Here is a 22,664-nt window from a genome sequence, read left to right on the forward strand (position 1 = left end):
GGAACATAACTAGAAAATTTTCCAACTCCAGGACTCCACACCATGCACAGGGTTGGGAGCCTCTAAGAGTTCCAAATGATATTTGGGGGAAAAGAGAGTATTCAGAGTCTCCTCCTGAGGCTAGATAACATTTGTGGGAATCTTTGAAGGTGTATCCTGTGAACACTGTATGTTTACTGTGACGTCCTCTTGCTACCTATGGCCATGGCTGTGAGTTCACCCTCTTAGGACTAAGGTCCATTTTCAGACTCACCCATCACCGGTTCCATCGCCTATACATGTAGATAGATAGTACAATCAGCACCAGAAGTCCCTTGAGGCACAGGAGGGAAGCCACAAAAATATGGATATATTTCTCTGAACCTAAAATACACAGGACAAAGGGGCCAACAAATGGGGTCATGTGAGTTGAAATGAGCTATCTAAGGTTGGTAGCCAGGGAGTTTTTAGTATTTCCCAATTCTGATCCCATCCTTGGGCTTATTGCTGTACAGTTAGTCTCAGAAGTAAGAGACCTGTGAAGTTTACCTTCAATTTTTTCCCCAACAAACACCGCCTAAAGATCTGACATTCATCAGTCAATGTGCCAACATGAATATAATCAATGCCTTGTTTCCAAGATCTAGTGGTCACTTAATGCAACCTTCGTTGTAATCTTAGAACATTGGTATTGTCAGTAATATCTTACAGATAAAGAAATGGGTCTCTGAGTCATGGTTGACTGTGTTGCCTAAACTTACACAACTGTAACTATTGAAAATTAATTTGAGAACAATTTTACATAAATTCAAATAATAACAGCAGGTGATATTTAGTATAGAAAACATATCAATTCTATATCCATTGTATATTAATATTTAATCCTCAAGAGGATTCTATAAATTAGGAACCTGACTTACACCCTATTACAGGTATGTAGACTGGTGAACAGAGGATATTATGTTTATTAAATAACTAAGTAGAAATAGTTATCATTAGAGTGTGCATAAGGCTGTCCCCAGATATGACTTTTTAAGCATGTCTTATAGAACAGTGTACAGGTAAGCTTACTCCCTACTCTGGACACTACTTTAAACAAGAGTCTTAGCGATAAGTATCTCATGGTCACGAGTGGATCAACACTAAGCTAAACTTTCTCTAGGGCATTTTTAAACATTAACTGGTAGAACATTCTCCCAATAGAAATGGAAGAACCATACTGGGTGGTCACTCTAAAGGAAGCCACTGGCTGAAGATCATTCTGTCTATTTAAGAAACTACAGACTCCCAATTTGGACAAGACATCAATTATCATGAAACTCTTTATCTTCCTAGTATCTTCTGTAATGCAATGAGGAAACCAAGGTGACCCCAATATGCCCAAGAGAAAAGAGGTGAACTTACTTAGGATCCCAATGGCTTTGGATGTGGTATAGGATGCTGTAGACAATATGATGCTGGCCTGGATGGGAGGCTGGGCCTCATGTTCTACCTTGCAAGTGAGTACTCGATCAGGCCTCTGCACTGATGTGTTTATTGGCTTCGAGATTTCCAGAGTGTAGGACCCATCCTTATTCCTCTTAGGTGTAGGCTGCTCCAATCTTCTGAGCACATGGCAATCCTCTAGCCAGGTGAGATACACATCCTGTGGATAGAATCTCTCCACATGGCAAGTAACAACCACACCGGAGACAGTTGAAGACTGGGACACTCTCACTGTAGGAGGAACTGAGACAAAAATCCATATAAAGCAAATAATTGCTGCAGGAAACCTACTGGAAGTCTTTTGAGGGCGTGGTCCTCTGCTAGGAACCAACCTAGTGCCTGCCACAAATAAGAATTTGAGTATTGGTTGATAGGGGTATGAATAGAGAAATACATAGTGGGATGAGAGTCAGAATTCAGGTTTGGATAGATGGATGGAAAGATGGGTTGATAAGAGATATCACAATATTTCTACTTTTCATTTTGAGCTATAGAAAATGTATCAAATCCATTTAGCAAACTACAAATCAGTCAGCTTACTCTATGACTAAGTAATTCCAAGATTTGAAGATTCACAGACACTAAGTGTTAGAGACCAAGATACTAAGATTTTTACATAGAAAAAAAACCCTTCAGTTTGGAGAAGTTAAATAATGTGTCCAATGTCTCCAGTAGCAAATCTTGGGGTTACAGCAGAGACAGTGTGTGTACACTATATTACAGTGACAACCAAACCATAAGTCTTCTGAAATTAGGACCTGATTGTAGCTTGAGTTTTCTAGCCTTGCCCACAGTCAGGACAAATCTTTGTCACCCGCCAGTCCCACAGCCGCCAGACTCAACCAAGTAAACACAGAGACTTATATTACTTCAAACTGTATGGCTGTGGCAGGCTTCTTGCTAACTGTTCTTGTAGCTTAAATTAATCCATTTCCATAAATCTATACCTTGCCACATGGCTGGTGACTTACCGGCATCTTCACATGCTGCTGGTCATGGCGGCAGCTGGCAGTGTCTCTCTGCCTCAGCCTTCCGCTTCCCAGAACTCTCCTCTCTCCTTGTCCCACCTACTTCCTGCCTGGCCACTGGCCAATCAGTGTTTTATTTATTGACCAATCAGAGCAACTTGACATACAGACCATCCCACAGCACCTGATGGCTTCTAGAAGGGATTCCATTGGAGCTGTCAGCATACAATACAATGTGTTCACAACGGCAGACAATGGTCATGGGAAATCCCACTGTGATCCTTTCCAATGTCTTCAAGTGAACTAGCAGCATGGTAGAAACATCACACTGAACGGAAGGCTGGGTGGTCTAGATTCTGGTCTCTACACCAACATCAAAGCCAACCAGACTTTCTGTAAGCTGTTTTTGCTCTGTTTATGAGACTTTGAAATTAAGACATTTCTAAGGCCAAATCAGCTCACTGATGTCTAAGTTAGACAGATTTCAGCTCTTGGTCTAGTGTAGATAATATAAATCCTTATGTGTTACAACTTGAAGGAACTCAGGGTTTAACCCTTAAATCCTGCTTTTAGACCAAACAAAGACATTTCTACTACAGAGAAACCTAGCTGGAGATACATGTGCTAAACAAGGAAAGGTCAGAACCTTTGATAAGTAATCAGTTCATTTGTGAACATTTCTATGTTCTATGACTTTTCTTCCTTACACAATTGTCCTAGCTCCAGGGAATTATGTAAGAAATACTTGGGTAAAGAGGCCTCCCTGAGAACTAGAAGAGATTTTGTGGGTGGACTGGGGGTGGGTGGAGATGGGAACATGAGGGATCAGGTGAGGGTGGGGTGAGGTGGGGGAGAATGTTGAAAGAACGGACTGGAGAGGGAGACATTTCAGGGTCTGACAGAAACCTGGCACAAGGGAAACCCTTAGGAATCTACAAGGGTGACCCCAGCTAAAACTCCTAACAGAAGAGGATGCGTAGCCTGAGCTGGCCACTTCCTGTGACCAGGCAAGACTACCAGCAGAGGCACTGGGACATACCAAGTCAGCCACATCACCTTTGACCTACAGTCTGTCCAGCCTAGGGGGTGTGCTGGGGTATGGGTGACACAGAGATTGTGGGAGTGGCCAACCAATGACTGGTCCAGCCTGAAACCCATGCCACAAGAGTGAGCGCACCCCTGACACTGCCTGGAGTGCCAGGACCCAGAGGTTGGATGACCCAGAGACCTAGGATAGAACCAAACAGGACTGGGGGAAAATGTCAATGTAATGATGCCTGGTGATATTCTGCTGTCCTCATAGAATGGTGCCTAGCCCAATAGTCACCAGAGAGGCTTCATTCAATGACTGATGGAAACAGATGCAGACCCACAGCCAAACACAAGGCTGAGCTCAGGGAATCCTACTAAAGAGAGGGAGGAAGGATTGTAGGAGCCAGAGGGGTCAAGGCTATCACAAGGAAACCCACAGAGTCAATTAACCTGGGCTCATAGAAGCTCACAGAGACTGAACTGACAACCAGGGAGCCTACATGGGACTGACCTAGGCCTTCTGCATATATGTGACAGTTGTGTAGCCTGGTCTTCTTGTGGGACCCCTAACAGTGGAAACAGGTCTGTCTCACTCTTCTGCTGGCTTTTGGAACCCTACTCCCCATACTGGGTCACCTTGCCCAGCCTTAATAGAAGGCGAGGTGCTTAGTCTTACTGTAACTTGATATGCTATGTTTTGTCAATATCTAAAGAAGGTCTGCTCTTTTCTGAATAGAAACGGAGGAGGAGTGGGTGGTGGAGAGAGGTGGGGGAGGTGGGGCAGGGACTTAGAGGAGAGGAGGGAAGGGAAACTGTGGTTGGGATGTAAAATAAATAAATAGTAATAAGTAAATAAATATTAAAGAAAAAAAGAAGCCTCCCTGAACTGCTCTTTCCTATCTGATATCCAAACATACTGAGACTGATAACACAAGCAACCTGAATACATAAATAGTAGAGATGGACAAAGATCACCCACTTGCTCATCAGCTTTGCAATACTGGGTGCTTTCATGTCTGAATCTGTTGCCTTTTAGATAAGACAAAGAGTACAAGATACCTGTACCAATTAAGTAAGGCAGACCACCCCCCATAATGTGCTGTATCGGTTGTGGACTATGCTTACTGGAGGTGGTGACATTAGTATTTTTGTCCATGTAAAATGATGAGCTTGTTTCCATGATGATAGTATATTCCTTCTCTTATGCAGAGACAAAAAAAATGAGGAGGAAAATATTTTGTAAATTTTAAAAGTCTTATATGCTTTAGGTAGTTTATTTATTGGTCAGTTTTGGACCTTTAAATTTATTCCTTGGTAGGAGTCATCATGATTTCCCTGATTTTACAGATCTACCAAGCATTGGTGCATCCCGTGAAAATCAACAACAACAAAAAGAAAAAAAACTGACTTAAATCCAGATAGGAGTAATGATCTCAGGACAACATAGTCCCTACAATTTAGAAGCTCACAAAGTCCTTCAAGTATTGTTTCTATAGAACAGCAATACTAAGACCAAACCCCAGAGAGTAGATATCCTGTTTTTCAGATGAAGGAAGTGAGTTCTGAGTGTTAATATGAATAGTTAAAATAGCAACTTAGGCCAAGTACATAATAATTCTGAGCTGAGCATGATGCTAAGTACTTTACAGATTCTGTTTCTAGTGTTACCACCAAGTAAGGCCATTCCTCGGTGAGTAAACTGGCACCAAGAGAAGCCCACAGTCTATCCTAGCATTACCTCAGCCAGAAAGAGAAAAAAAAGTCTTACCACGGAGGTACTGGTCCAAGTTGATGACCTTCAGGAAAATCACTGATAACTTGTGCTCAACCCGACAGAGAACTGAAGATAGTATGTCATCACTCTCCAGGGGGACAAGCACACTGCTAGTCACATTGTAGGTATTTCCACTGGAGAAGACATTGGTCTGTGTCTGGAGAGAGCTATGGTTGTTTTTGAGCCAGGTCACAGTAACCTGACGTGTGGGCAATTCAGAGCAGGCGTACTTCAATTGGATGCTTGTGCCAGCTGAAAACCGATGCAGGGGGCCTTCAAGGTGGTTAGAGTAGTCCTTCCTTCCTGAAAGAAGAGATGCTCCACATCACATCAAATTTTAGTGTGAACAGTTTCCTGGAACCCCTCTTGCAAAGTCCCATTACTTCCTCTTTCATGGAGACTTGGATACTTCCTTCTGGTAGGAGGATTCTAAAGTTGCTAGCAGATGGCGAACAATAAGACCAAAGAGCATGCAGCTCAGAAGACCAACACCACATAGAAAACACTCATAGTAAACAATACCATGCTATCAGGCTCTTCTAGAATTTATCAAATCCCCCCAACAACTCTAGATGTAACTGTTACCATCCTCATTTTACAACAAGAAAAAGAAGGCAACAATGCATGGGAGAACATGTCCAAGCCCATAATAAGTGGCACAGGCAGGTGGTCTAGTCCCAGGGTCTGGGCCTGTGATATTATACTCAGACTTTCCTTCAGTCACTGCTAAAGGGCAATCTCTTAATGCCCACAGCCAGGCCATATGGAAAGATTGGCAGCATAGACTTTGGGATAATTTAAAACTACATATGAATCTCTCTCTCTCTCTCTCTCTCTCTCTCTCTCTCTCTCTCTCTCTCTCTCTCTCTCTCTCTCTCTCTCTCTCACACACACACACACACACACACACACCCATGAGCCCCAGCAACTTAACTTTCCATGCCTCTGACTTCTCATTAGTAAAGTGGGGTGCGTCTTATTTCTTGGTGTTAACAAGGAAGCTGATGTTGAATGTATGATGTGTGATAGTCACTTTACAAGTGTCAACTACAACATTAAAATCTCAAAGGACCACCTGAGGAGTTGTTATTATCTTAAAAAAAAATAAACACAGGTAGCTCATGCATTGGTTTTTCACAATGAGTCCCACAACTCTGCAAGTGACATCCCTATCTCAGGTCTAGTTCTGGGAGTAAGAGTCACACATTGGATTTTCCTGACGAGTTCCCACAAGCCCATCTGTACACTTCTAGCTCCAGAAGTACAGCTTTCACAGTGAATCTTCCTAGTAAGTCTACCCAGAGCCAAAACTAACCATTCCATCTCTTACCCCAAGCCTAGTTCTGGTCACACAGTTCTTGCACCAACCCAGCATGAAGCAGGCAAGAATCACACTTCCAACACACAACCAGGGAAAGAAATCCACATGCCTAGATCATGTTGCAAAAAGATGCTATGTCCTGTTCCACAATCACTGGTTCTATAGAAACATTCCCCACCGAAGGTTACCAGATGAGCCATGGGATAAAAATGTAAATGAAAAATTATAAACATCATTGAAGAATTCAAAGAGTTTAAAGAAGACACAGACAGCCCAATGAACTTAAAGAATATATCAGTAAATGCCTGAAAGATGCTCAAGAAAAGGCAAATATAAGGATGGACAAAACAAGAAAGAAACTTCAGAACTGGACAACTAAATTCAGTAAAGAATTAGAAATGTTAAAAAAAACTCAAGCTGAAATAAAGATGGGACTGAAAAACTCAACAACCTAATTACAAAAGTCAGGAAAAGAATTACAAGGAGGATGACAAAATAGAAGTTAGATTATCAGGTTTTGAGGATAAAGCAGAGAAATTGGACCACTTAAGCAAATAATATGAACAAATATTAAAAAACATGAAAGTAGCATTCAGGAATTATGGGATGCCATGAAAAACTTGAATTATAGTCATAAATGAAGAAGGGTCCCAGATCAATGGCATAGACCAGATCTTCAACAGAATCATCCCCAAATTAAGGAAAGCCATCCCCGTACAGATACAAGAAGCACACAGAATACCAAGTGGGACCAGTAATGAAATCCCTCAAGGCATATTAGAACGAAAACATGAAATACAAGCTGCAAGAGAAAAACCACAAATCACAGATAAAGGAGAACCCATTAGAATAAAATCTGACTTCACAATGGAAATATGAAAAGCCAAAGGAGTCTTTCTTGGGGTCCTGTTTTCCAGGTAGCCTCCCTGGTGAGGTGAGTAGCAGTCCAGTCATCCTTGTTCCACCTCTAGTATCCTCCTATGAGTGAGTACATACAATATTTGTCTTTCTGAGTCTGGGTTACCTCACTCAGGATGATTTTTTCTAGATCCATCCATTTGCCTGCAAACCTCATGATGTCATTATTTTTCTCTGCTGAGTAGTATTCCATTGTGTATATGTGCCACAATTTATTTATCCATTCTTCAGTTGAAGGGCATCTAGGTTGTTTCCAGGTTTTGGCTATTACAAACAATGCTAATATGAACATAGCTGAGCAAGTGCTCTTGTGTTATGATTGAGCATTTCTTGGGTATATGCCCAAGAGTGGTATAGCTGGATCTTGGGGGAGATTGATTCCCAATTTTCTAAGAAAGCGCCATATTGATTGGCTGAGATCTACAAGAACAACCTGGACATGAGTGGGAGTAATGAAGGGCGAGGGTCGAGGGAAAGAGAGCCTGTGGGAGCGGGAGATCCCAGCTGGATCAGGAACAGAGACTGAGGAATCTGGTTGCAGAGATCCACGGCTAGGCCCCGGGTGGAGCGCTGGGAGTCTAATTAGCGAGAAAGAGGAGGGTTTATATGAGCGAGAATTGTTGAGACTAAGGTTGGATAAAGCACAGGGACAAATAGCCAAATGAATGGAAACACATGAACTATAAACCAAAGGCTGAGGGGCCCCCAACTGGATCAGGCCCTATGAATAGGTGAGACAGTTGATTGGCTTGGTCTGTTTGGGAGGTATCTAGGCAGTGGTACTGGGTCCTGTGCTCAGTGCATGAGTTGGCTGTTTGAAACTTGGGGCTTATGCAGGGACACTTGGCTCAGTCTGGAAGAAGGGGACTGGACCTGCCTGGACTGAGTCTACCAGGTTGATCTCAGTCCTCAGGGGAGGCTTTGCCCTGGAAGAGGTAGGAATAGAGGGTGGGCTGGGGGGAAGGGGAGGGGGACAGGAGGGGGGAGAACAAGGAAATCTGTGGCTGATATGTAGAACTGAATGATATTGTAAAATAAAATAAAAGGAAAAAAAAAGCCAAAGGAGTCTGGAACAGTGTACTTCAAGTTCTAGAAGAATGTAAGTGTCATTGTGGTAAAAGTTCTGGAACATATCTCAAAATAATAAAGGCTATGTGCAACAAATCTATAGCCAACATACTGTTAGATGGGGACCAACTGAGAGCATCTCTTCCAAAATCAAGGAAGAGATGAGGACACCCACTCTCCCCTCCCTTATTTGATGTCATGCTCCAAGTCCTAGCTGTAGCTTTCAGATAGGAGAAAGACACAAAATTAATTGGTAAAACAGAAAGGGATAAGGTCAAATTATCCCTATTTGCAGGTGACATGATTCTTTTTTCTTTTATTGAAAATAGATTTTCTTTTCATACAATATATCCTGATTATGCGTTTCCCTCCCCCTAGTCCTCCCAGTTCCTCCCCATCTCCCCTCCCTTTCTGTCTTTTGCAAGAAAACAATGATGGTATGATTCTTTAAAGACTCTTTAAGTCTACTAGAAAACTCTTGGACCTAATAAAAGTTTAATGTAATGTTTCAGAACACAAAAATTAATATAAAAAAGTAGTCTTCATTCATACCAAAAGTACTCTCAGAAAAAATTATACAATATTGGGATGCTCTTTCCTTGGGAAAACTATTTCTTACACTCTCAGCATTCTTCAGTTACTTGTAGTTCTTTGTGTAGTGTTGAGCCTCATGGTCCTTTCCTCATCCACTTTAGCATGTCTATTGTCATTATCTTTGTTAGATCATGTTTAGTCAGTCATTTTGGTGAAATATGAGTGTAGCATCTGTCATTCTTAGAAGACAGAATCTCAGAGCAAACTCCCTGATCCTCTGGCTCTCATGATCCTCCCACTCCCTCTTCCACAATGTTCCCCAAGCCTCATGTTCAGGAGCTGTTTTGCAGATGTAGCCATTGGGACTGGACTCCACAACTCTATTTTAAAAGCTAATTTTCTTTTTTCTCTCCATTTTCTTTTCTTTTCTTTTTTTCTTTTTCTTTTTTTTTTTTTTTTTTTTTTTGGTTTTTCGAGACAGGGTTTCTCTGTGTAGCTTTGCGCCTTTCCTGGAGCTCACTTGGTAGCCCAGGCTGGCCTCGAACTCACAGAGATCCGCCTGTCTCTGCCTCCCGAGTGCTGGGATTAAAGGCGTGCGCCACCACCGCCCGGCGTGAAAGAATGTAATTTTCTTAATGGTCTCCATTCATTGCAGAGAAGTTTCCTTGATGAGGGGTGAGGGTTACACTTACCTGTGTGTATAAGGACAAATATTTAAAATGTAGTTAGGGGTTACACTGCTTTAGAAAAGTGTGGTTTTAGGTTCACCAAGATCTACGACTTCAGTAGCCCTGGGCAGCTGGCTAGATTTCCAGCACCAGGCATCATGTCCCTCTTGTTGAATGTGTTGTAAGTCTACGTAGAGAGCGATGGTTACTGTCAAGGTGTGCATGCCACCACTGCACCCTTAGGATCATCCTGCCATGTTGGTCACTGTGCTTCATAGGCATCCTAGCTGGGTAGAACTATTGGCTGCTACTGTCCTTTGGAAGTTTGCATGGCACTTTCTGGTACCAGGAAAGCTAGTCCTCAGGGAAGAGATATCCTGGTCAGTTCCAGTTCAGGGGCCTCTGGGCATTGTGTCTGAAGCACATGATGCTCAGGAGTAAGAACTTACTTTTCACCTCTGGGGGTTAACCAAAGGCAATAGAACTAGCCTGTATGTTTTGGGAGTGTCTTGAATAAGCCTCAAAAGGAGGCTTCTCATGTCTGATACTTAGGTATTTGTTAGATGGCCTTTGAGTCTTGGAGGGAGTATTGTTGATTACCCAGTACCAAATGGTCAGTCTTGAAAATGTACCTACCAGTAACATTATACAGACTGAACAGGTTTTGTGTGTGTGTGTGTGTGTGTGTGTGTGTATGTATATATGTATACACACACACACACACACACATATATATATATATATATATATATATATATATATATATATATATATATGAATAAGTGATGGTTGTCACAACTATTCTTGGTTTTCAACCTAACTACATGTGAAATTAACTAAAACCCAAATGACTGGGCACATCTGTGAAGGATTTTTTCTTAATTAAATCATTCGAAATGGGAAGACCCACTTCTGATCTGTATCTTTGTAGTGGTAAGATCCACCTTTAAGGTGGGTCACACCTTCTGCTGGATGTCTACATAAAGGATATGGGGGGAAAAGCATGCTCTCTTTCTTTGCTTGGCCCCACTTGCTAACAAGTCCATTCCTCAACTAGAATTAGAGCCTACTTCTCTGGATTCTGGTGTATACTGAAGACCAGATGAGACATCTGGCCTTGTGGACTAAACAACTACTGGATTTTTGGACTGATGATTGCTGTGGGATGGTCTGTATGTCAAATTACTCTGACTGGTCAATAAATAAAACACTGATTGGCCAGTGGCTAGGCAGGAAGTACAGGGGGGACTAATAGGAGAAAAGAAAGAACAGGAAGGCAGAAGGAGTCACCGCCAGCCGCTGCCAGGACAAGCAGCATGTGAAGATGCCGGTAAGCCATAAGCCACGTGGCAAGGTATAGATTTATGGAAATGGATTAATTTAAGCTATAAGAACAGTTAGCAAGAAGCCTGCCACGGCCATACAGTTTGTATGCAATGTAAGTCTCTGTGTTTACTTGGTTGGGTCTGAGCAGCTGTGGGACTGGCGGGTGACAAAGATTTGTCCTGACTGTGGGCAAGGCAGGAAAACTCTAGCTACAGATGGTAAACAGCCATTGTCGGGATGGCTAGACTACATATACCTATACATACATACGTACATGTATGTATGTATATATATATATATATATGTATATTTATTATATAAGTTCTGTTCCTCTAGACAGCTTTGGCTAATACCACATATAACAATAACTAAGAAAAAGAGGCCATGAATTTGAGAGAAGAAAAGGATTATATGGGAGGGTTTGGGGGGAGGAAAGGGAAGGGGAAATGATACAATTACACTATGATCTCAAAAACTAAAATAAATAATTTTGAAAAAAAGAAAACAGAAAATGATTCCAATTGAAACTAACTCCAAAAATATTTAGTGCTTAGGAATACATCGAAACAAAGAAGAAAAAATGAAAACTTCAAGATATTGAAAAAGAAAATTACAGAAAATACTAGATAATAGAAAGATGAATTCCATGCTCCTGATTGGTAGAATTAATATTGTGAAAATGGCTAAACTGCTGAAATTAATTACAGACTTAACACAATACATATCAAAATTCTGATGTCATATTTCACAGATTTAGAAAAAGCAATGCAAGGAATTAATATAGAATCACAAAAAACCATGAATAGCCAAAGCAACATTGAGGAGTAACAATACCATTGAATGCACTATAATATCAGACCTCAAACTATAGTACATAGCTATAGTGATAAAGATAGCTTAGTATTGGCATGAAAATAGACAGGGAGATCAATGGAAAGAATAGAAGGCCTCGGAATAAAAAGTAAAAGCTATGCCTAATTAATTTTTGACAAAGGAAGCAAAATTATTCAATAAATGATGCTGGCAAAACTTGATTTCTACCTGTAGAAGAATTAGAGTCTTATCTTTACCTTGTAGAAAAATCAAATCAAAATACACCAAACGCCTTAATTTAAAACTTCAGACTGAAATTTCCAGAAGAAAACATATTCGAGATCCTGGAGAGACAAGAACTTGTTGAGTAGACCGCTCACAACACAAGAACCAACCCCAAGTCTCAACAGTTGGGACCGGATGAACATAAAGGTTTTCTTCAGCAAAGGCAACAGTCGGCAGGCAAACAGGACAAAGAGTGGAGAAAATCTTTACCAGCTACACTTCAGACTCTGGACAAAGATCCAGAATTTATAAAGAACTGCATAATTTAAATACCAAGGAAACAAAACTGCCAATCAACAAATGGGCAAAAGAACTAAGTAGAAAGTTTTCAACAAAAGAGACACAAATGACCAATAACTATTTATTGAAGTGTTACTATTTCTAGCCATTAGTAAAATGTAAATTAAAATTACTTGGAGATACCAACTCACTCCAGTGAGAGTGGCTGTCATCAACAAGTCTGACAAAAATATTGGAGGGGATGTGGAGAGAAAGGACCCTAGTCACTGTTGGCAGAGATACAAATTAATGCAGCCATTGAGGAAATTAGTTTTGAGATTTCTCAAAAAAATTACAAATAGAACTACCATATGACCTAGGTATTTCACTCCCAGGTATATACCAGACAACATCACACCCTCCAACAGAGATATTTGCATCCATGGGTTATTGCTGGTTTATTCACTATAGCAAAGAATTGGAATCAACCTAGCTGTGCTTTACCAGTGAAGGGATAATGAAAATTTGGCATACAACACATACACATGTACCATTTTCAGCTTTGAAGAAAAATGTATTCACAAAATTTTACGGAAAATGAATGGACTTCTCATGTATAATCTTTAGTGAGACCACAAAAATCTCAGATAGGAAAAACTGCATATTCCCTCTCATATGTGGAGTCTAACAATAATATATGCATATGTGTAAACAAAGTAGAAAGGAGAATAGGAAAGGCTAAATATAAGGAAGAGAAAGGACTGAATGTAGGTGATGGATATGAGTTATGAAACAGGATATAAAGTTAATTGTTTTAGTTCTACCTCTGTCATGGATTTTTTTTATTTTGATGGTAGATAACTGTATAAAATACATTCAGTAGTGAAAGTGTAAAGTCCACTGAAGGTATACAACTTCCATTCCAATTGGATAGTCTAACTATAGAAAAGTTCATTGAGCTGTCTAGAGGTTGGGTCTGGTAAACTTTGGGGTGTGTTTTTTTTGTAAGTTTTTTATAATAAAGTTTACTTAAAATTTTTAGATATCAAAGAAGAAATAAATAAAACAGTAAAAAGAATCAAGAAATCTGAGAGGTAGTTCTTTGAGAAGATAAAGAATGACAGACTCCTAGCCCAACGAACTGAAAGAAAGGAGGTAACTCCACAAAACCAGATACAAACAGGAAAACATTACAATAGACACCAAAGAGATTTAGAAGATCATAAAGGAATACCTTCAAAATCTATACACCATTAGGTAAGAAAATAAATAAACAAACTTCTATATTCTCCCAAACCACCAACGATAAACCAAGAAAAGATAAACAACTTAACTCGAAACATAACAAATAAGGAGATGGAAGCAGAAATAACAATAAAATTAAAAAAAAAGATCAAAACCAAACAACCCAGGCCAAGACAGAATCACAGCAGAATTGTACCAGACTGTCAAGATCTACCACAATACATCCAAATTATTGTGTTTTTTTGTTTGCGTGTTTGTTTGCTTGATTTTTGTTTTAGTTTTTTGTTTTTTGAGACAAGGTTTCTCTGGGTAGCATTGGAGCCTATCCTGGAATTACTTTGTAGACCAGGCAGGCCTTGAACTCACAGAGATTCAACTGCCTCTGCCTCTCAAGTTCTGGGATTAAAGGAATGCACCATCACCACCAGGCTCCTAAATTATTGTTAAAAATAGAAACAGAAGTAACTCTTCCAGTCTCTTTCTACAAAGCCAGTGTTACTCTATGTACAAACCAGGCAAAGATAGATATAACAATAAAGAAAATGACATCCCAATGTGCACAGTGAACATAGATGCAAAACCCTCAATAAACTAATTGCTAACTGAATATGGATATGCATTTAAAAAACCATCCACCACTACCAAGTTGGCTTTCTCCTGGAGATGCAAGGATTAATTAGTAACTTAATGTGTTTAATAAATCATATGGATATCAAGACAAAAATCATATGTTCATCTCTACAGATGCCAAAAAGTTCTTTGACAAAAATTCACTAAGTGTTCATAATATAAGTTGTAGAATAACATCAGCAGACTCACATCAACAAAAATAAAGCCACAACCCACAGCCAACATCATCTTAAATGGAGAAGAACGTGAAGTCATCCTGTTACAGTCAGGAGTGACAAGGCTGGTCGCTCTCCCCACTCTTGCAATAGTGTGCTTGGGGCACTAGCGAGAGTAATGAATAGAGAGCACAGATAGAGTGGGGCTTGCTGTGGGATGGTCTGTATGTCAAATGTGTTGCTCTGATTGGTTGATAAATAAAACACTGATTGGCCAGTAGCCATGTAGGAAGTATAGGCGGGACTAACAGAGAGGAGAATTGAGGGAACAGGAAGGCAGGGAGAGAGACCTGCCAGCTGCTTCCATGACAAGCCAGATGTAAGGTACCAGTAATCCATGAGCCACGTGGCAACTTATAGATTAATAGACAGGGGTTAATTTAAGATAAAAGAAGTAGATAGCAAGAAGCCTGCCATGGCCATACAGTTTATAAGTAATATAAGCGTCTGAGTGATTATTTTTTACGTGGATTGTGGGACTGTGGGGCTTGGTGGGACCTCAAGAGAAGCTTTCCAGCTATAGGGGCTCGAGTCAGAAAAGCAGTTGAACTATCCCTATTTGCAGAAGATATGTAATGATGAAGTCTTTCTATGAATAATAAAAGGGCAAACTTAATTTTATCAAAAGCCTTCTTTGCACCTATTGAGATGAGCATACAAGTTTTGTCTCGAAGTCCATTTATATGATTTATACATTTATATATAACAGATCACAAAGTTCCATCGGGACCTTCTAGAAATTGTTAGAAATTTCGGCAAAGTGACAGAATACAAGATCAACTTACAAAATCTATATATGTCTTTCTATATACCCATAACAACAAAGAAAGCTGCCTCTCCAACTCTGATTTTCATATTGTCTTGTTATCTGCCCAGCTCTGGGACAGGCACCATGTAAACTTGAAGTAATCACTGAAGAAGCTCAACTGTGTCCCAGTGTTCAGATGCCATGCAGGAGCCAAAGAAGAGAAGCCTTGGCATAGATGAAACAAATTAAAAAGGGAATTGTTTACCTGGGTCACACAGAGAGCCTTTGGCCACACTGACCCTGCAGTATGACACTGGTCCATTCAACTGCAAATTTCACACATAAGCTCCAAGAGCTGGGGAGTGGACATGCAGAGAGGGACATACTTGATAAAGTCACAGGCCTGGGCTCTCAGACATCACTGAAGTTTAAGTACTTGATTGTGGGAGCTGAATGGCATAGACAGATGAGACATTTCCAGAAAAGTAAACACCTTCCAACAGGACTTGAGAAGTGTTCTGTGACAAATCTAAGGTCTGTATTCTCAGGTGACAAAGAAGAGAAACACAGAAACGCCACAGTTAGTTTGTCATGTGACAGCTGCCTTGTAAGCCCAGTGCTCTGACTGTCACTCATGTCTTCCTCTGTCTGCTGCCTTCCAGCTCCCAAGTGTGAGACAGGAGGCAGTGGGAACACTGCTGTGCAGGAAGTGCTCTGTGGGTGATGTTCAGTTAGTGCTCTGTAGGTGACACTCTGTAGTGAGTGCTCTGAGGGCACCAACCACACAGAACAGGTGTGTAGTAGATGTGTACAGGAGTCAGGGCTCTGAGGAAAGGGATCTGGGAAAGCTGTGAAGGTGCAGCTCCAAAGATGTGCTAGAACCAAATAGAAGGAGCCTCAGTGTAAGAGAGGAAACCACCCCAGTGGACCTGTGCTGTCTGGAACTGTCAATGTGATGGGTTCATTCTTCAGTAGGGGTCAGATTATACTAAATGCAGGTGCAGGAGGAAAATAAGACAGAAAAGCAAAACCTAGTATGAATTATTAGCAGGTCATAGTTATGTAAGTGTACACAAATACATATATGACAATAATGAAGATTGTGAAGTTGAGAAGGAATGGATGACATGGGAGGAATTGGGAAGAAAGTGTGGAGTGGAATTGATGTAAACACTAGCCATGTGTACATTTCTCACAATAGTATTATACTAGAAAACTTTAATAAAAATGATGCAACTTGTTTCCCATGAAAAAAACTTATTTTGGAGTTTGTCACCCAGATCTGTACATCCCACTGGATGAATATTATTCTTATTTCTACTGGGCAACAAAAACAGAACCCAAAGAAATTTGAAGGCTTGTGGGATCATTACCTTTGAGAATTCTTAGAGCAACCAGAAAAGGGCTGGTTCTGCACAGGACTGGACAGAAATCAAGGTGCCAGCCTGCTGTGAGAACGGCTGTTGGGATGCCTGGCACCTCCACTCTTTCTCTGGTAGCCACCTGCCCTGCTGTACACTGCAGGGATCCCACCCGCTGCCTTACCCCTGGCTTGCCCATGCCCGACTATTATTCTGTCTCTCTGTGACTGTGCACCTGCACCAACACCTCTGCTCAGAACAGTGGTTTCTACTCCCAAGAGTGTGAAGCACATCTGGATCAAAGAAACAAGGAAGCTCTGGCTTGTAACGTCACAGTGCCCCCTTGTGGTATGTGTCTGGAGAGAGTGAAGTGGGAAAGAAAGAAGAAATGACCACCAGGAGTGTGTGTGCATAGAAAAAAAAGGAGCAGAGAAAGGGGAGTCACAGAGGAGAGATTTACACCCATTTTGTGTGGCCCTTTTTTCTAGCTAAGGGAGTCAATAATTCTGGAGCTCTTCAAAGTTGCTTTCCAGAAACATCCAGCTGAATTCACTGTCTTGATTAATTACCTTCCCAGAAATTATTTGGATCCTGGCTATCCTTAACCTTGGCAATTTCTTGCAACCAAGGGTTAAGAAGAAAAACTTGCAATATGATGAGTGTAGCAAAGGAGACTCATTTCTTTGTGGAAGTATCTGGAAGAAGGGGGTGCAGTTGGGCTTGGGTATGCAACAGCGTTCTCACTAGGGAGGGCTTCCTTTCTCCACTTTCACCAAGGGTTTCCCTGGGTCTCTAGCCATTCAGCCACAGTGCTCTGAGGATATGAAGGAGACAATGCACATACCTTTGTTCTTATGGGAGGCCTGTGCTCCCAAGGTGATGTTGACCCACAGTGGAACCTGGTCATACTGGAACACCCAGCAGCTAAAGGTGCTCTCATCCGATTTGTCATCTTCTTGCAAGGTGTGCTTTAGAGAGTAAGTCCCATCAGCGTTTCTAGTGGCTTGAGGGAGCTCAGGAGTCAGGATCTTGTTGTTATTCTTAGTCCAGGTGAGTTGCAAGTTTTGGGGGTAGAAGTGGTTTACATGGCAAGTCAGGTTCACTCTTTGATGAGCATGATCACGGACCATGGTGATCTTCAGTGTGGGGATAACTAGATAGGAATATTAAGTGAACAGAGGTGAAATCTTGGGACTGTCTTATTTCCCTCCCCAAGGTCTCTCAGTCATTTTCTTAAATATTGATTAAGTGGTTAATTGATAAGGTCCCCAAGATTCCAAGAAGACGTTGAACTAACTATATAGGATTTCCTGATCCGTCTGCCTCCACTAAGCCATCCCTTCAGCCTCTCTTTTCTTTTTATATTCCAGCCAGTCAAATTTGTGCTGCCTATATACTCATAGGTTTGGGACACTGGAGCATGCTTGACCTACTAGGATTACACCCTTAAAGAAACCTCACTATCATTCCTTCAGAAACTACAAGCTGTCAGGAGGTCTACAGCTAGAGGGCAAGGGTCCATGAGGACCTCCATTTCTTGCTGGAATGTCAAGTGGCTTGATCTTGTGCAATTCTTGTTAAGGTGTTGGGAGTTAACAAGGAAGAGAGCTCATATGTTCACTTTCTTTTTAAATAAACAACTTTGTATATGTTTCATGTAAGACAAATAGGGACATGTATAAATATCCACAAAATGTAGCTGGAAACACATGGGTAGCTAATCTGGTCAGAGTGAAATATTCCATATCATGACTTGGTTACATATCATTATAAGAATTATTAAAATGAATTACCCCACAGGAACAGGGACTCTATAATCACAACACCTACAACAGTGCCTGGCACATAGTAGCTGTTCATTGTTTATAGAATGAATAATATTTTACACAATGCTAGAGATTTCCCAGAACTCAGGATTTTATGTATAGAAGACAAGCACTCCAACACTGACGTACATCCTCAGCCCCGATTTTCACTTATTTTATTTGATTTCACTAAATCGTCCAGGCTGGCCTTGAACTCAATCTTAACCCTTACATGGCTGGAACTTTTTATATTCCTACCTGGTGCCCAAGGAGCTGAGATTACATGCCTTATGCCACAAGCTCCAGCTAATAATAAATACTTAGAAACTTTTAAACATTAGCAATGATATAAATAGGACAAATATGTTTACAGTGGAATGCTAGGTCCATACAATAGCAAGACAAACATTCGTAATCCACTTCCCATACGTTAGGCATGCTTCTTGGTGTTCTAGAAGAACCACTAGTTTAATCGTGAGAGGAAAATTACAAAGTAGGGGTTGGTTTTATTCCATTTTTAGGGAAACTGGGGCACAGAATATTTAAGACACATGGCCAATATTCTGTAGCCTACGATATGTATGATACAGCTAAGATCAAGCCCAGCTCGCCAGCCTGTGGAACCTTTATTTTTAATCCATATTCATGGTTTAAGGCTGTCAGTGATCAATTTCTATGCCCCATTTGTAAAATGGGGCGTTTGGTCAAACCTCCATGCTACCAGTGTTTCCCCACCACATATATCAGTGATCACTCACCTAGGAGCACTTGAGAAATATTGATGGTCATTTTTAGGGGCTCATCGAGGTCCGCATGGGTGACTTCACAGGTGATCTGAGAAAAGATATCTTGTTTGGCCAATGCCACCCATGCCTTGCTTGTGACAGAGTAAACGTCTTTGCTGATAGGCAGCCGCTGTGGGGCTGAGGCTGGAAGTTCATTGTTGTCCTTTAACCAGTTAACACTGAGGTTCCGAGAGCTGAAAGGGCCCGCGGTGCAGTTAAAAGGCACTGAATTTGAAGTGGCTGTCCTCTGTTCTGGACCCTTCAGAGAGATGAAAGAATTCCCAACTACAAAAACTAAAAACAATCAAACAATAAACAAAAACCAGTTATGACTTCTCAGTGTTGGAGGAACCATTATAAAACAGTATGTGAACACTACCAAGGCCTGTCCCATGAATAATGAAAATTGTCCTTTCTCTTTTAGAGATTTAGATCAATGACTCACCAAAGTCAAAACGCAGTCCCCTGACCACATGCTCAATAGAGAATATACTACCCATGATATCTGACATTGAGGAGAATACAAATGGGCCATAATGAGCAAACAGCAAATAAAATATGACTACTATGGGGGAATGAACATCCTCAGGAAACTCAACTTGTGCAGAGATAGAAAAATGAGGAGCCACTCTAAAAGGGTGGTCAAAAAGGACATTTTGAGCTAAAACAAAAAATCTGTGTGTAATCATGGTGCATGAAGTTAACCCCTGTACCCAGTAGGCAGAGGCAGGCAGATCTCTGTGAGTTAAAGGCCAGTCTCTTCTACAGAAAGTGTTCCGGGATAGCCAGGACTGTTACACAGAGAAACCCTGTCTCAAAAAACAAACAAAAGAAAACAAAAATAAGACAACTGAGGAATGAATAAAATCCATCTGTGGAAGAGGACACAGTAATGTCATATGGGCCTGAGGAGAGAGAGTGCACATGCTTGGACACATGCCAAAGAAATCGACCATATGACCCAGCTGTACAGCTCTTTGGCTTCCTCAGTCAGCAAGACTTTAGGAGGCTTAAGAAAACAGGTCTACTACAAGACTACAAAATTGTTTTCTACATGTGCAGACCTAATTCTGTAGATTGCACAGTCTTTTCATGCTGGGTTTCAACAGTGAATAGATAATGCAAATTTGAGCTACACACACACACACACACACACACACACACACACACACACACACACACACACCATACAAGGGTGAGCTATTCAGCTTTGAAAAAAATGTAATTCACAAAATTTAAAGGATAATGAATGGACTTCTCATGTATAATCTTAAGTGAGATCACAAGTCTCAGATAGAAAAAAACTGCATATCCTTTCTAATATGTGGAGTCTAACAACAATATATGCATATGTGTAAACAAAGTAGAAAAGAGAACAAGAAAGGCTAAATATAAGGAAGAGGAAGGAATGAATGCAGGTGGTAGAGATGAGTTATGAAACAGGACATAAAGTTAATTGTTTTACATCCACTGCTGTCATGGATATTTTTATTTTGATGGTAGATAAGTGTATGAAATATATTTAGTAGTGAAAGTGTAAAGTCCACTGAAGCTACACAACGTCCATTCCAAATGGATAGTCTAACTATAGAAAACTTCATTGAGCTGTCTAGATGTTGGGTCTGGTTAACTTTGGTGTGTGGGATTTTTTTTGTAAGTTTTTTATAATATAGTTCACTTAAAATTTTTAGATATGAAAGAAGAAATAAAACAGAACAAAGAATCAACAAATATGTGAGGTAGTTCTTTGAGAAGATAGAGATTGACAGACCCCTAGCCCAACACTGAAAGAAAGGAGATAACTCAACAGAACTAGATATGAATGGAAAACATTATAATAGATACCAAAGACATTGAAGATCATAAAAGAATACCTTCAAAATCTATACTCCATTATGTCAGAAAATAAACAAATTTCTAGATTCTCCCAAACCATCAACGATAAACCAAGGAAAGATCAACAACATAACTAGACCCATAAAAAACAAGATGATGGAAGCAGAAATAACAATAAAAACAAAAAGCTGACCAAAACAAAACTATCCAGGCCAAGACAGATTCACAACAGAATTGTATCAGACTGTCAAAGATCTACCACAACACTTCCTCAATAATTTTTTAAAAATAGAAAGGGAAGTAACACTTCCAATCTCTTTCCACAAAGCCAATGTTACTCTGTATACAAATCAGTCAAAGATGCAATAATAAAGAAAACTGTAAACTGGGCGGTGGTAGTGCACGCCTTTAATCCCAGCACTCGGGAGGCAGAGGCAGACGGATCTCTGTGAGTTCGAGACCAGCCTGGTCTCCAAAGCAAGATCCAGGAAAGGCGCAAAGCTATAAAAAGAAATCCTGTCTCAAAACCAAACCAAACCAAAACAAAACAACAACAAAAAAACCAAAAAAAAAGACAAAAAGAAAACTATAGACTAATATGCATGGTGAACTAATATGTATGGTGAACATAGATGCAAATATCCTAAACAAACTAATGGCAAACTTTATATGGTTATGCATTTAAAAAACCATCCACCACTACCAAGTTGGCTTTCTCCTGTAGATGCAAGGATTCATTAGTAACTCAATGTATTTAATAAATCATATGGTCATCAAGACAAAAATAATATGCTCATCTCTGTAGATGCCAAAAAGTTCTTTGACAAAAATTCACTAAGTGTTCATAATATAAGTTGTAGAAGGACATCAGCAGACTCACATCAACAAAAATAAAGGCCCCATGTCACAAACCCACAGCCAACATCATCTTAAATGGAGAAGAACGTGAAGCCATCCTGTTACAATCAGGAGTGACAAGGCTGGTCACTCTCCCCACTCTTGCAATAGTGTGCTTGGGGCACTAGCGAGAGTAATAAAGAGGGGGCACAAATAGAGTGGGGCTCGAACAGGAAAGCAGTTGGACTACCCCTATTTGCAGAAGATATGTAATGATGAAATCTTTCTATGACTGATAGGAAGGTACGTTGAATTTTGTCAAAGGCCTTCTCTGCACCTATTGAGATGAGCATACAAGTTTTGTCTTGAAGTCCATTTATGTGATTTATACATTCATACAGAACAGATAGCAAACTTCCATCAGGAAGCTTCTAGAAATTGTCAGCAATTTCAGCAAATTGACAGAATACAAAATCACCTTACAAAAAAAAATCTATATACCCATACAAAAAAGAAAGCTGCCTCTCTGTCTCCGATTTTCATATTGTCTTGCTTTCAGCCCAGCTCTGGGACAGGCACCATATAAACTTGGAGTAATTACTGCAGAACTCAACTGTGTCCCAGTGTTCAGATGCCATGCAGGAGCAAAGAAGAGAAGCCTTGGCATAGATGAAACAAATTAAAAAGGGAACTGTTTACCTGGGGTCACACAGAGAGGCACTGGCCGCACTGACCCTGCAGTAGGACACTGGTCCATTCAACTGCAAAGTTCACACATAAGCTCCAAGAGCTGGGGAGGGGACATGCAGAGA

At 40.6% G+C, this 22,664-nt stretch overlaps 1 gene segment (V, D, J or C); it reads right to left on the minus strand.

Annotated features, from left to right (window-relative positions):
* The window catches only part of LOC102910285 (Ig mu chain C region secreted form-like), a 32,614-nt gene that overhangs the window by 595 nt on the left and 9,355 nt on the right, over nt 1-22,664 (minus strand). The window contains 5 exon segments of the C gene segment in view: nt 254-363; nt 1,384-1,707; nt 5,233-5,541; nt 17,434-17,742; nt 19,153-19,473. Coding sequence covers nt 257-363; nt 1,384-1,707; nt 5,233-5,541; nt 17,434-17,742; nt 19,153-19,473 — 1,370 coding nt within the window.

Source organism: Peromyscus maniculatus, chromosome 4 (assembly GCF_049852395.1).
Source record: "Peromyscus maniculatus bairdii isolate BWxNUB_F1_BW_parent chromosome 4, HU_Pman_BW_mat_3.1, whole genome shotgun sequence".
Taxonomy (NCBI): Eukaryota; Metazoa; Chordata; class Mammalia; order Rodentia; family Cricetidae; genus Peromyscus; species Peromyscus maniculatus.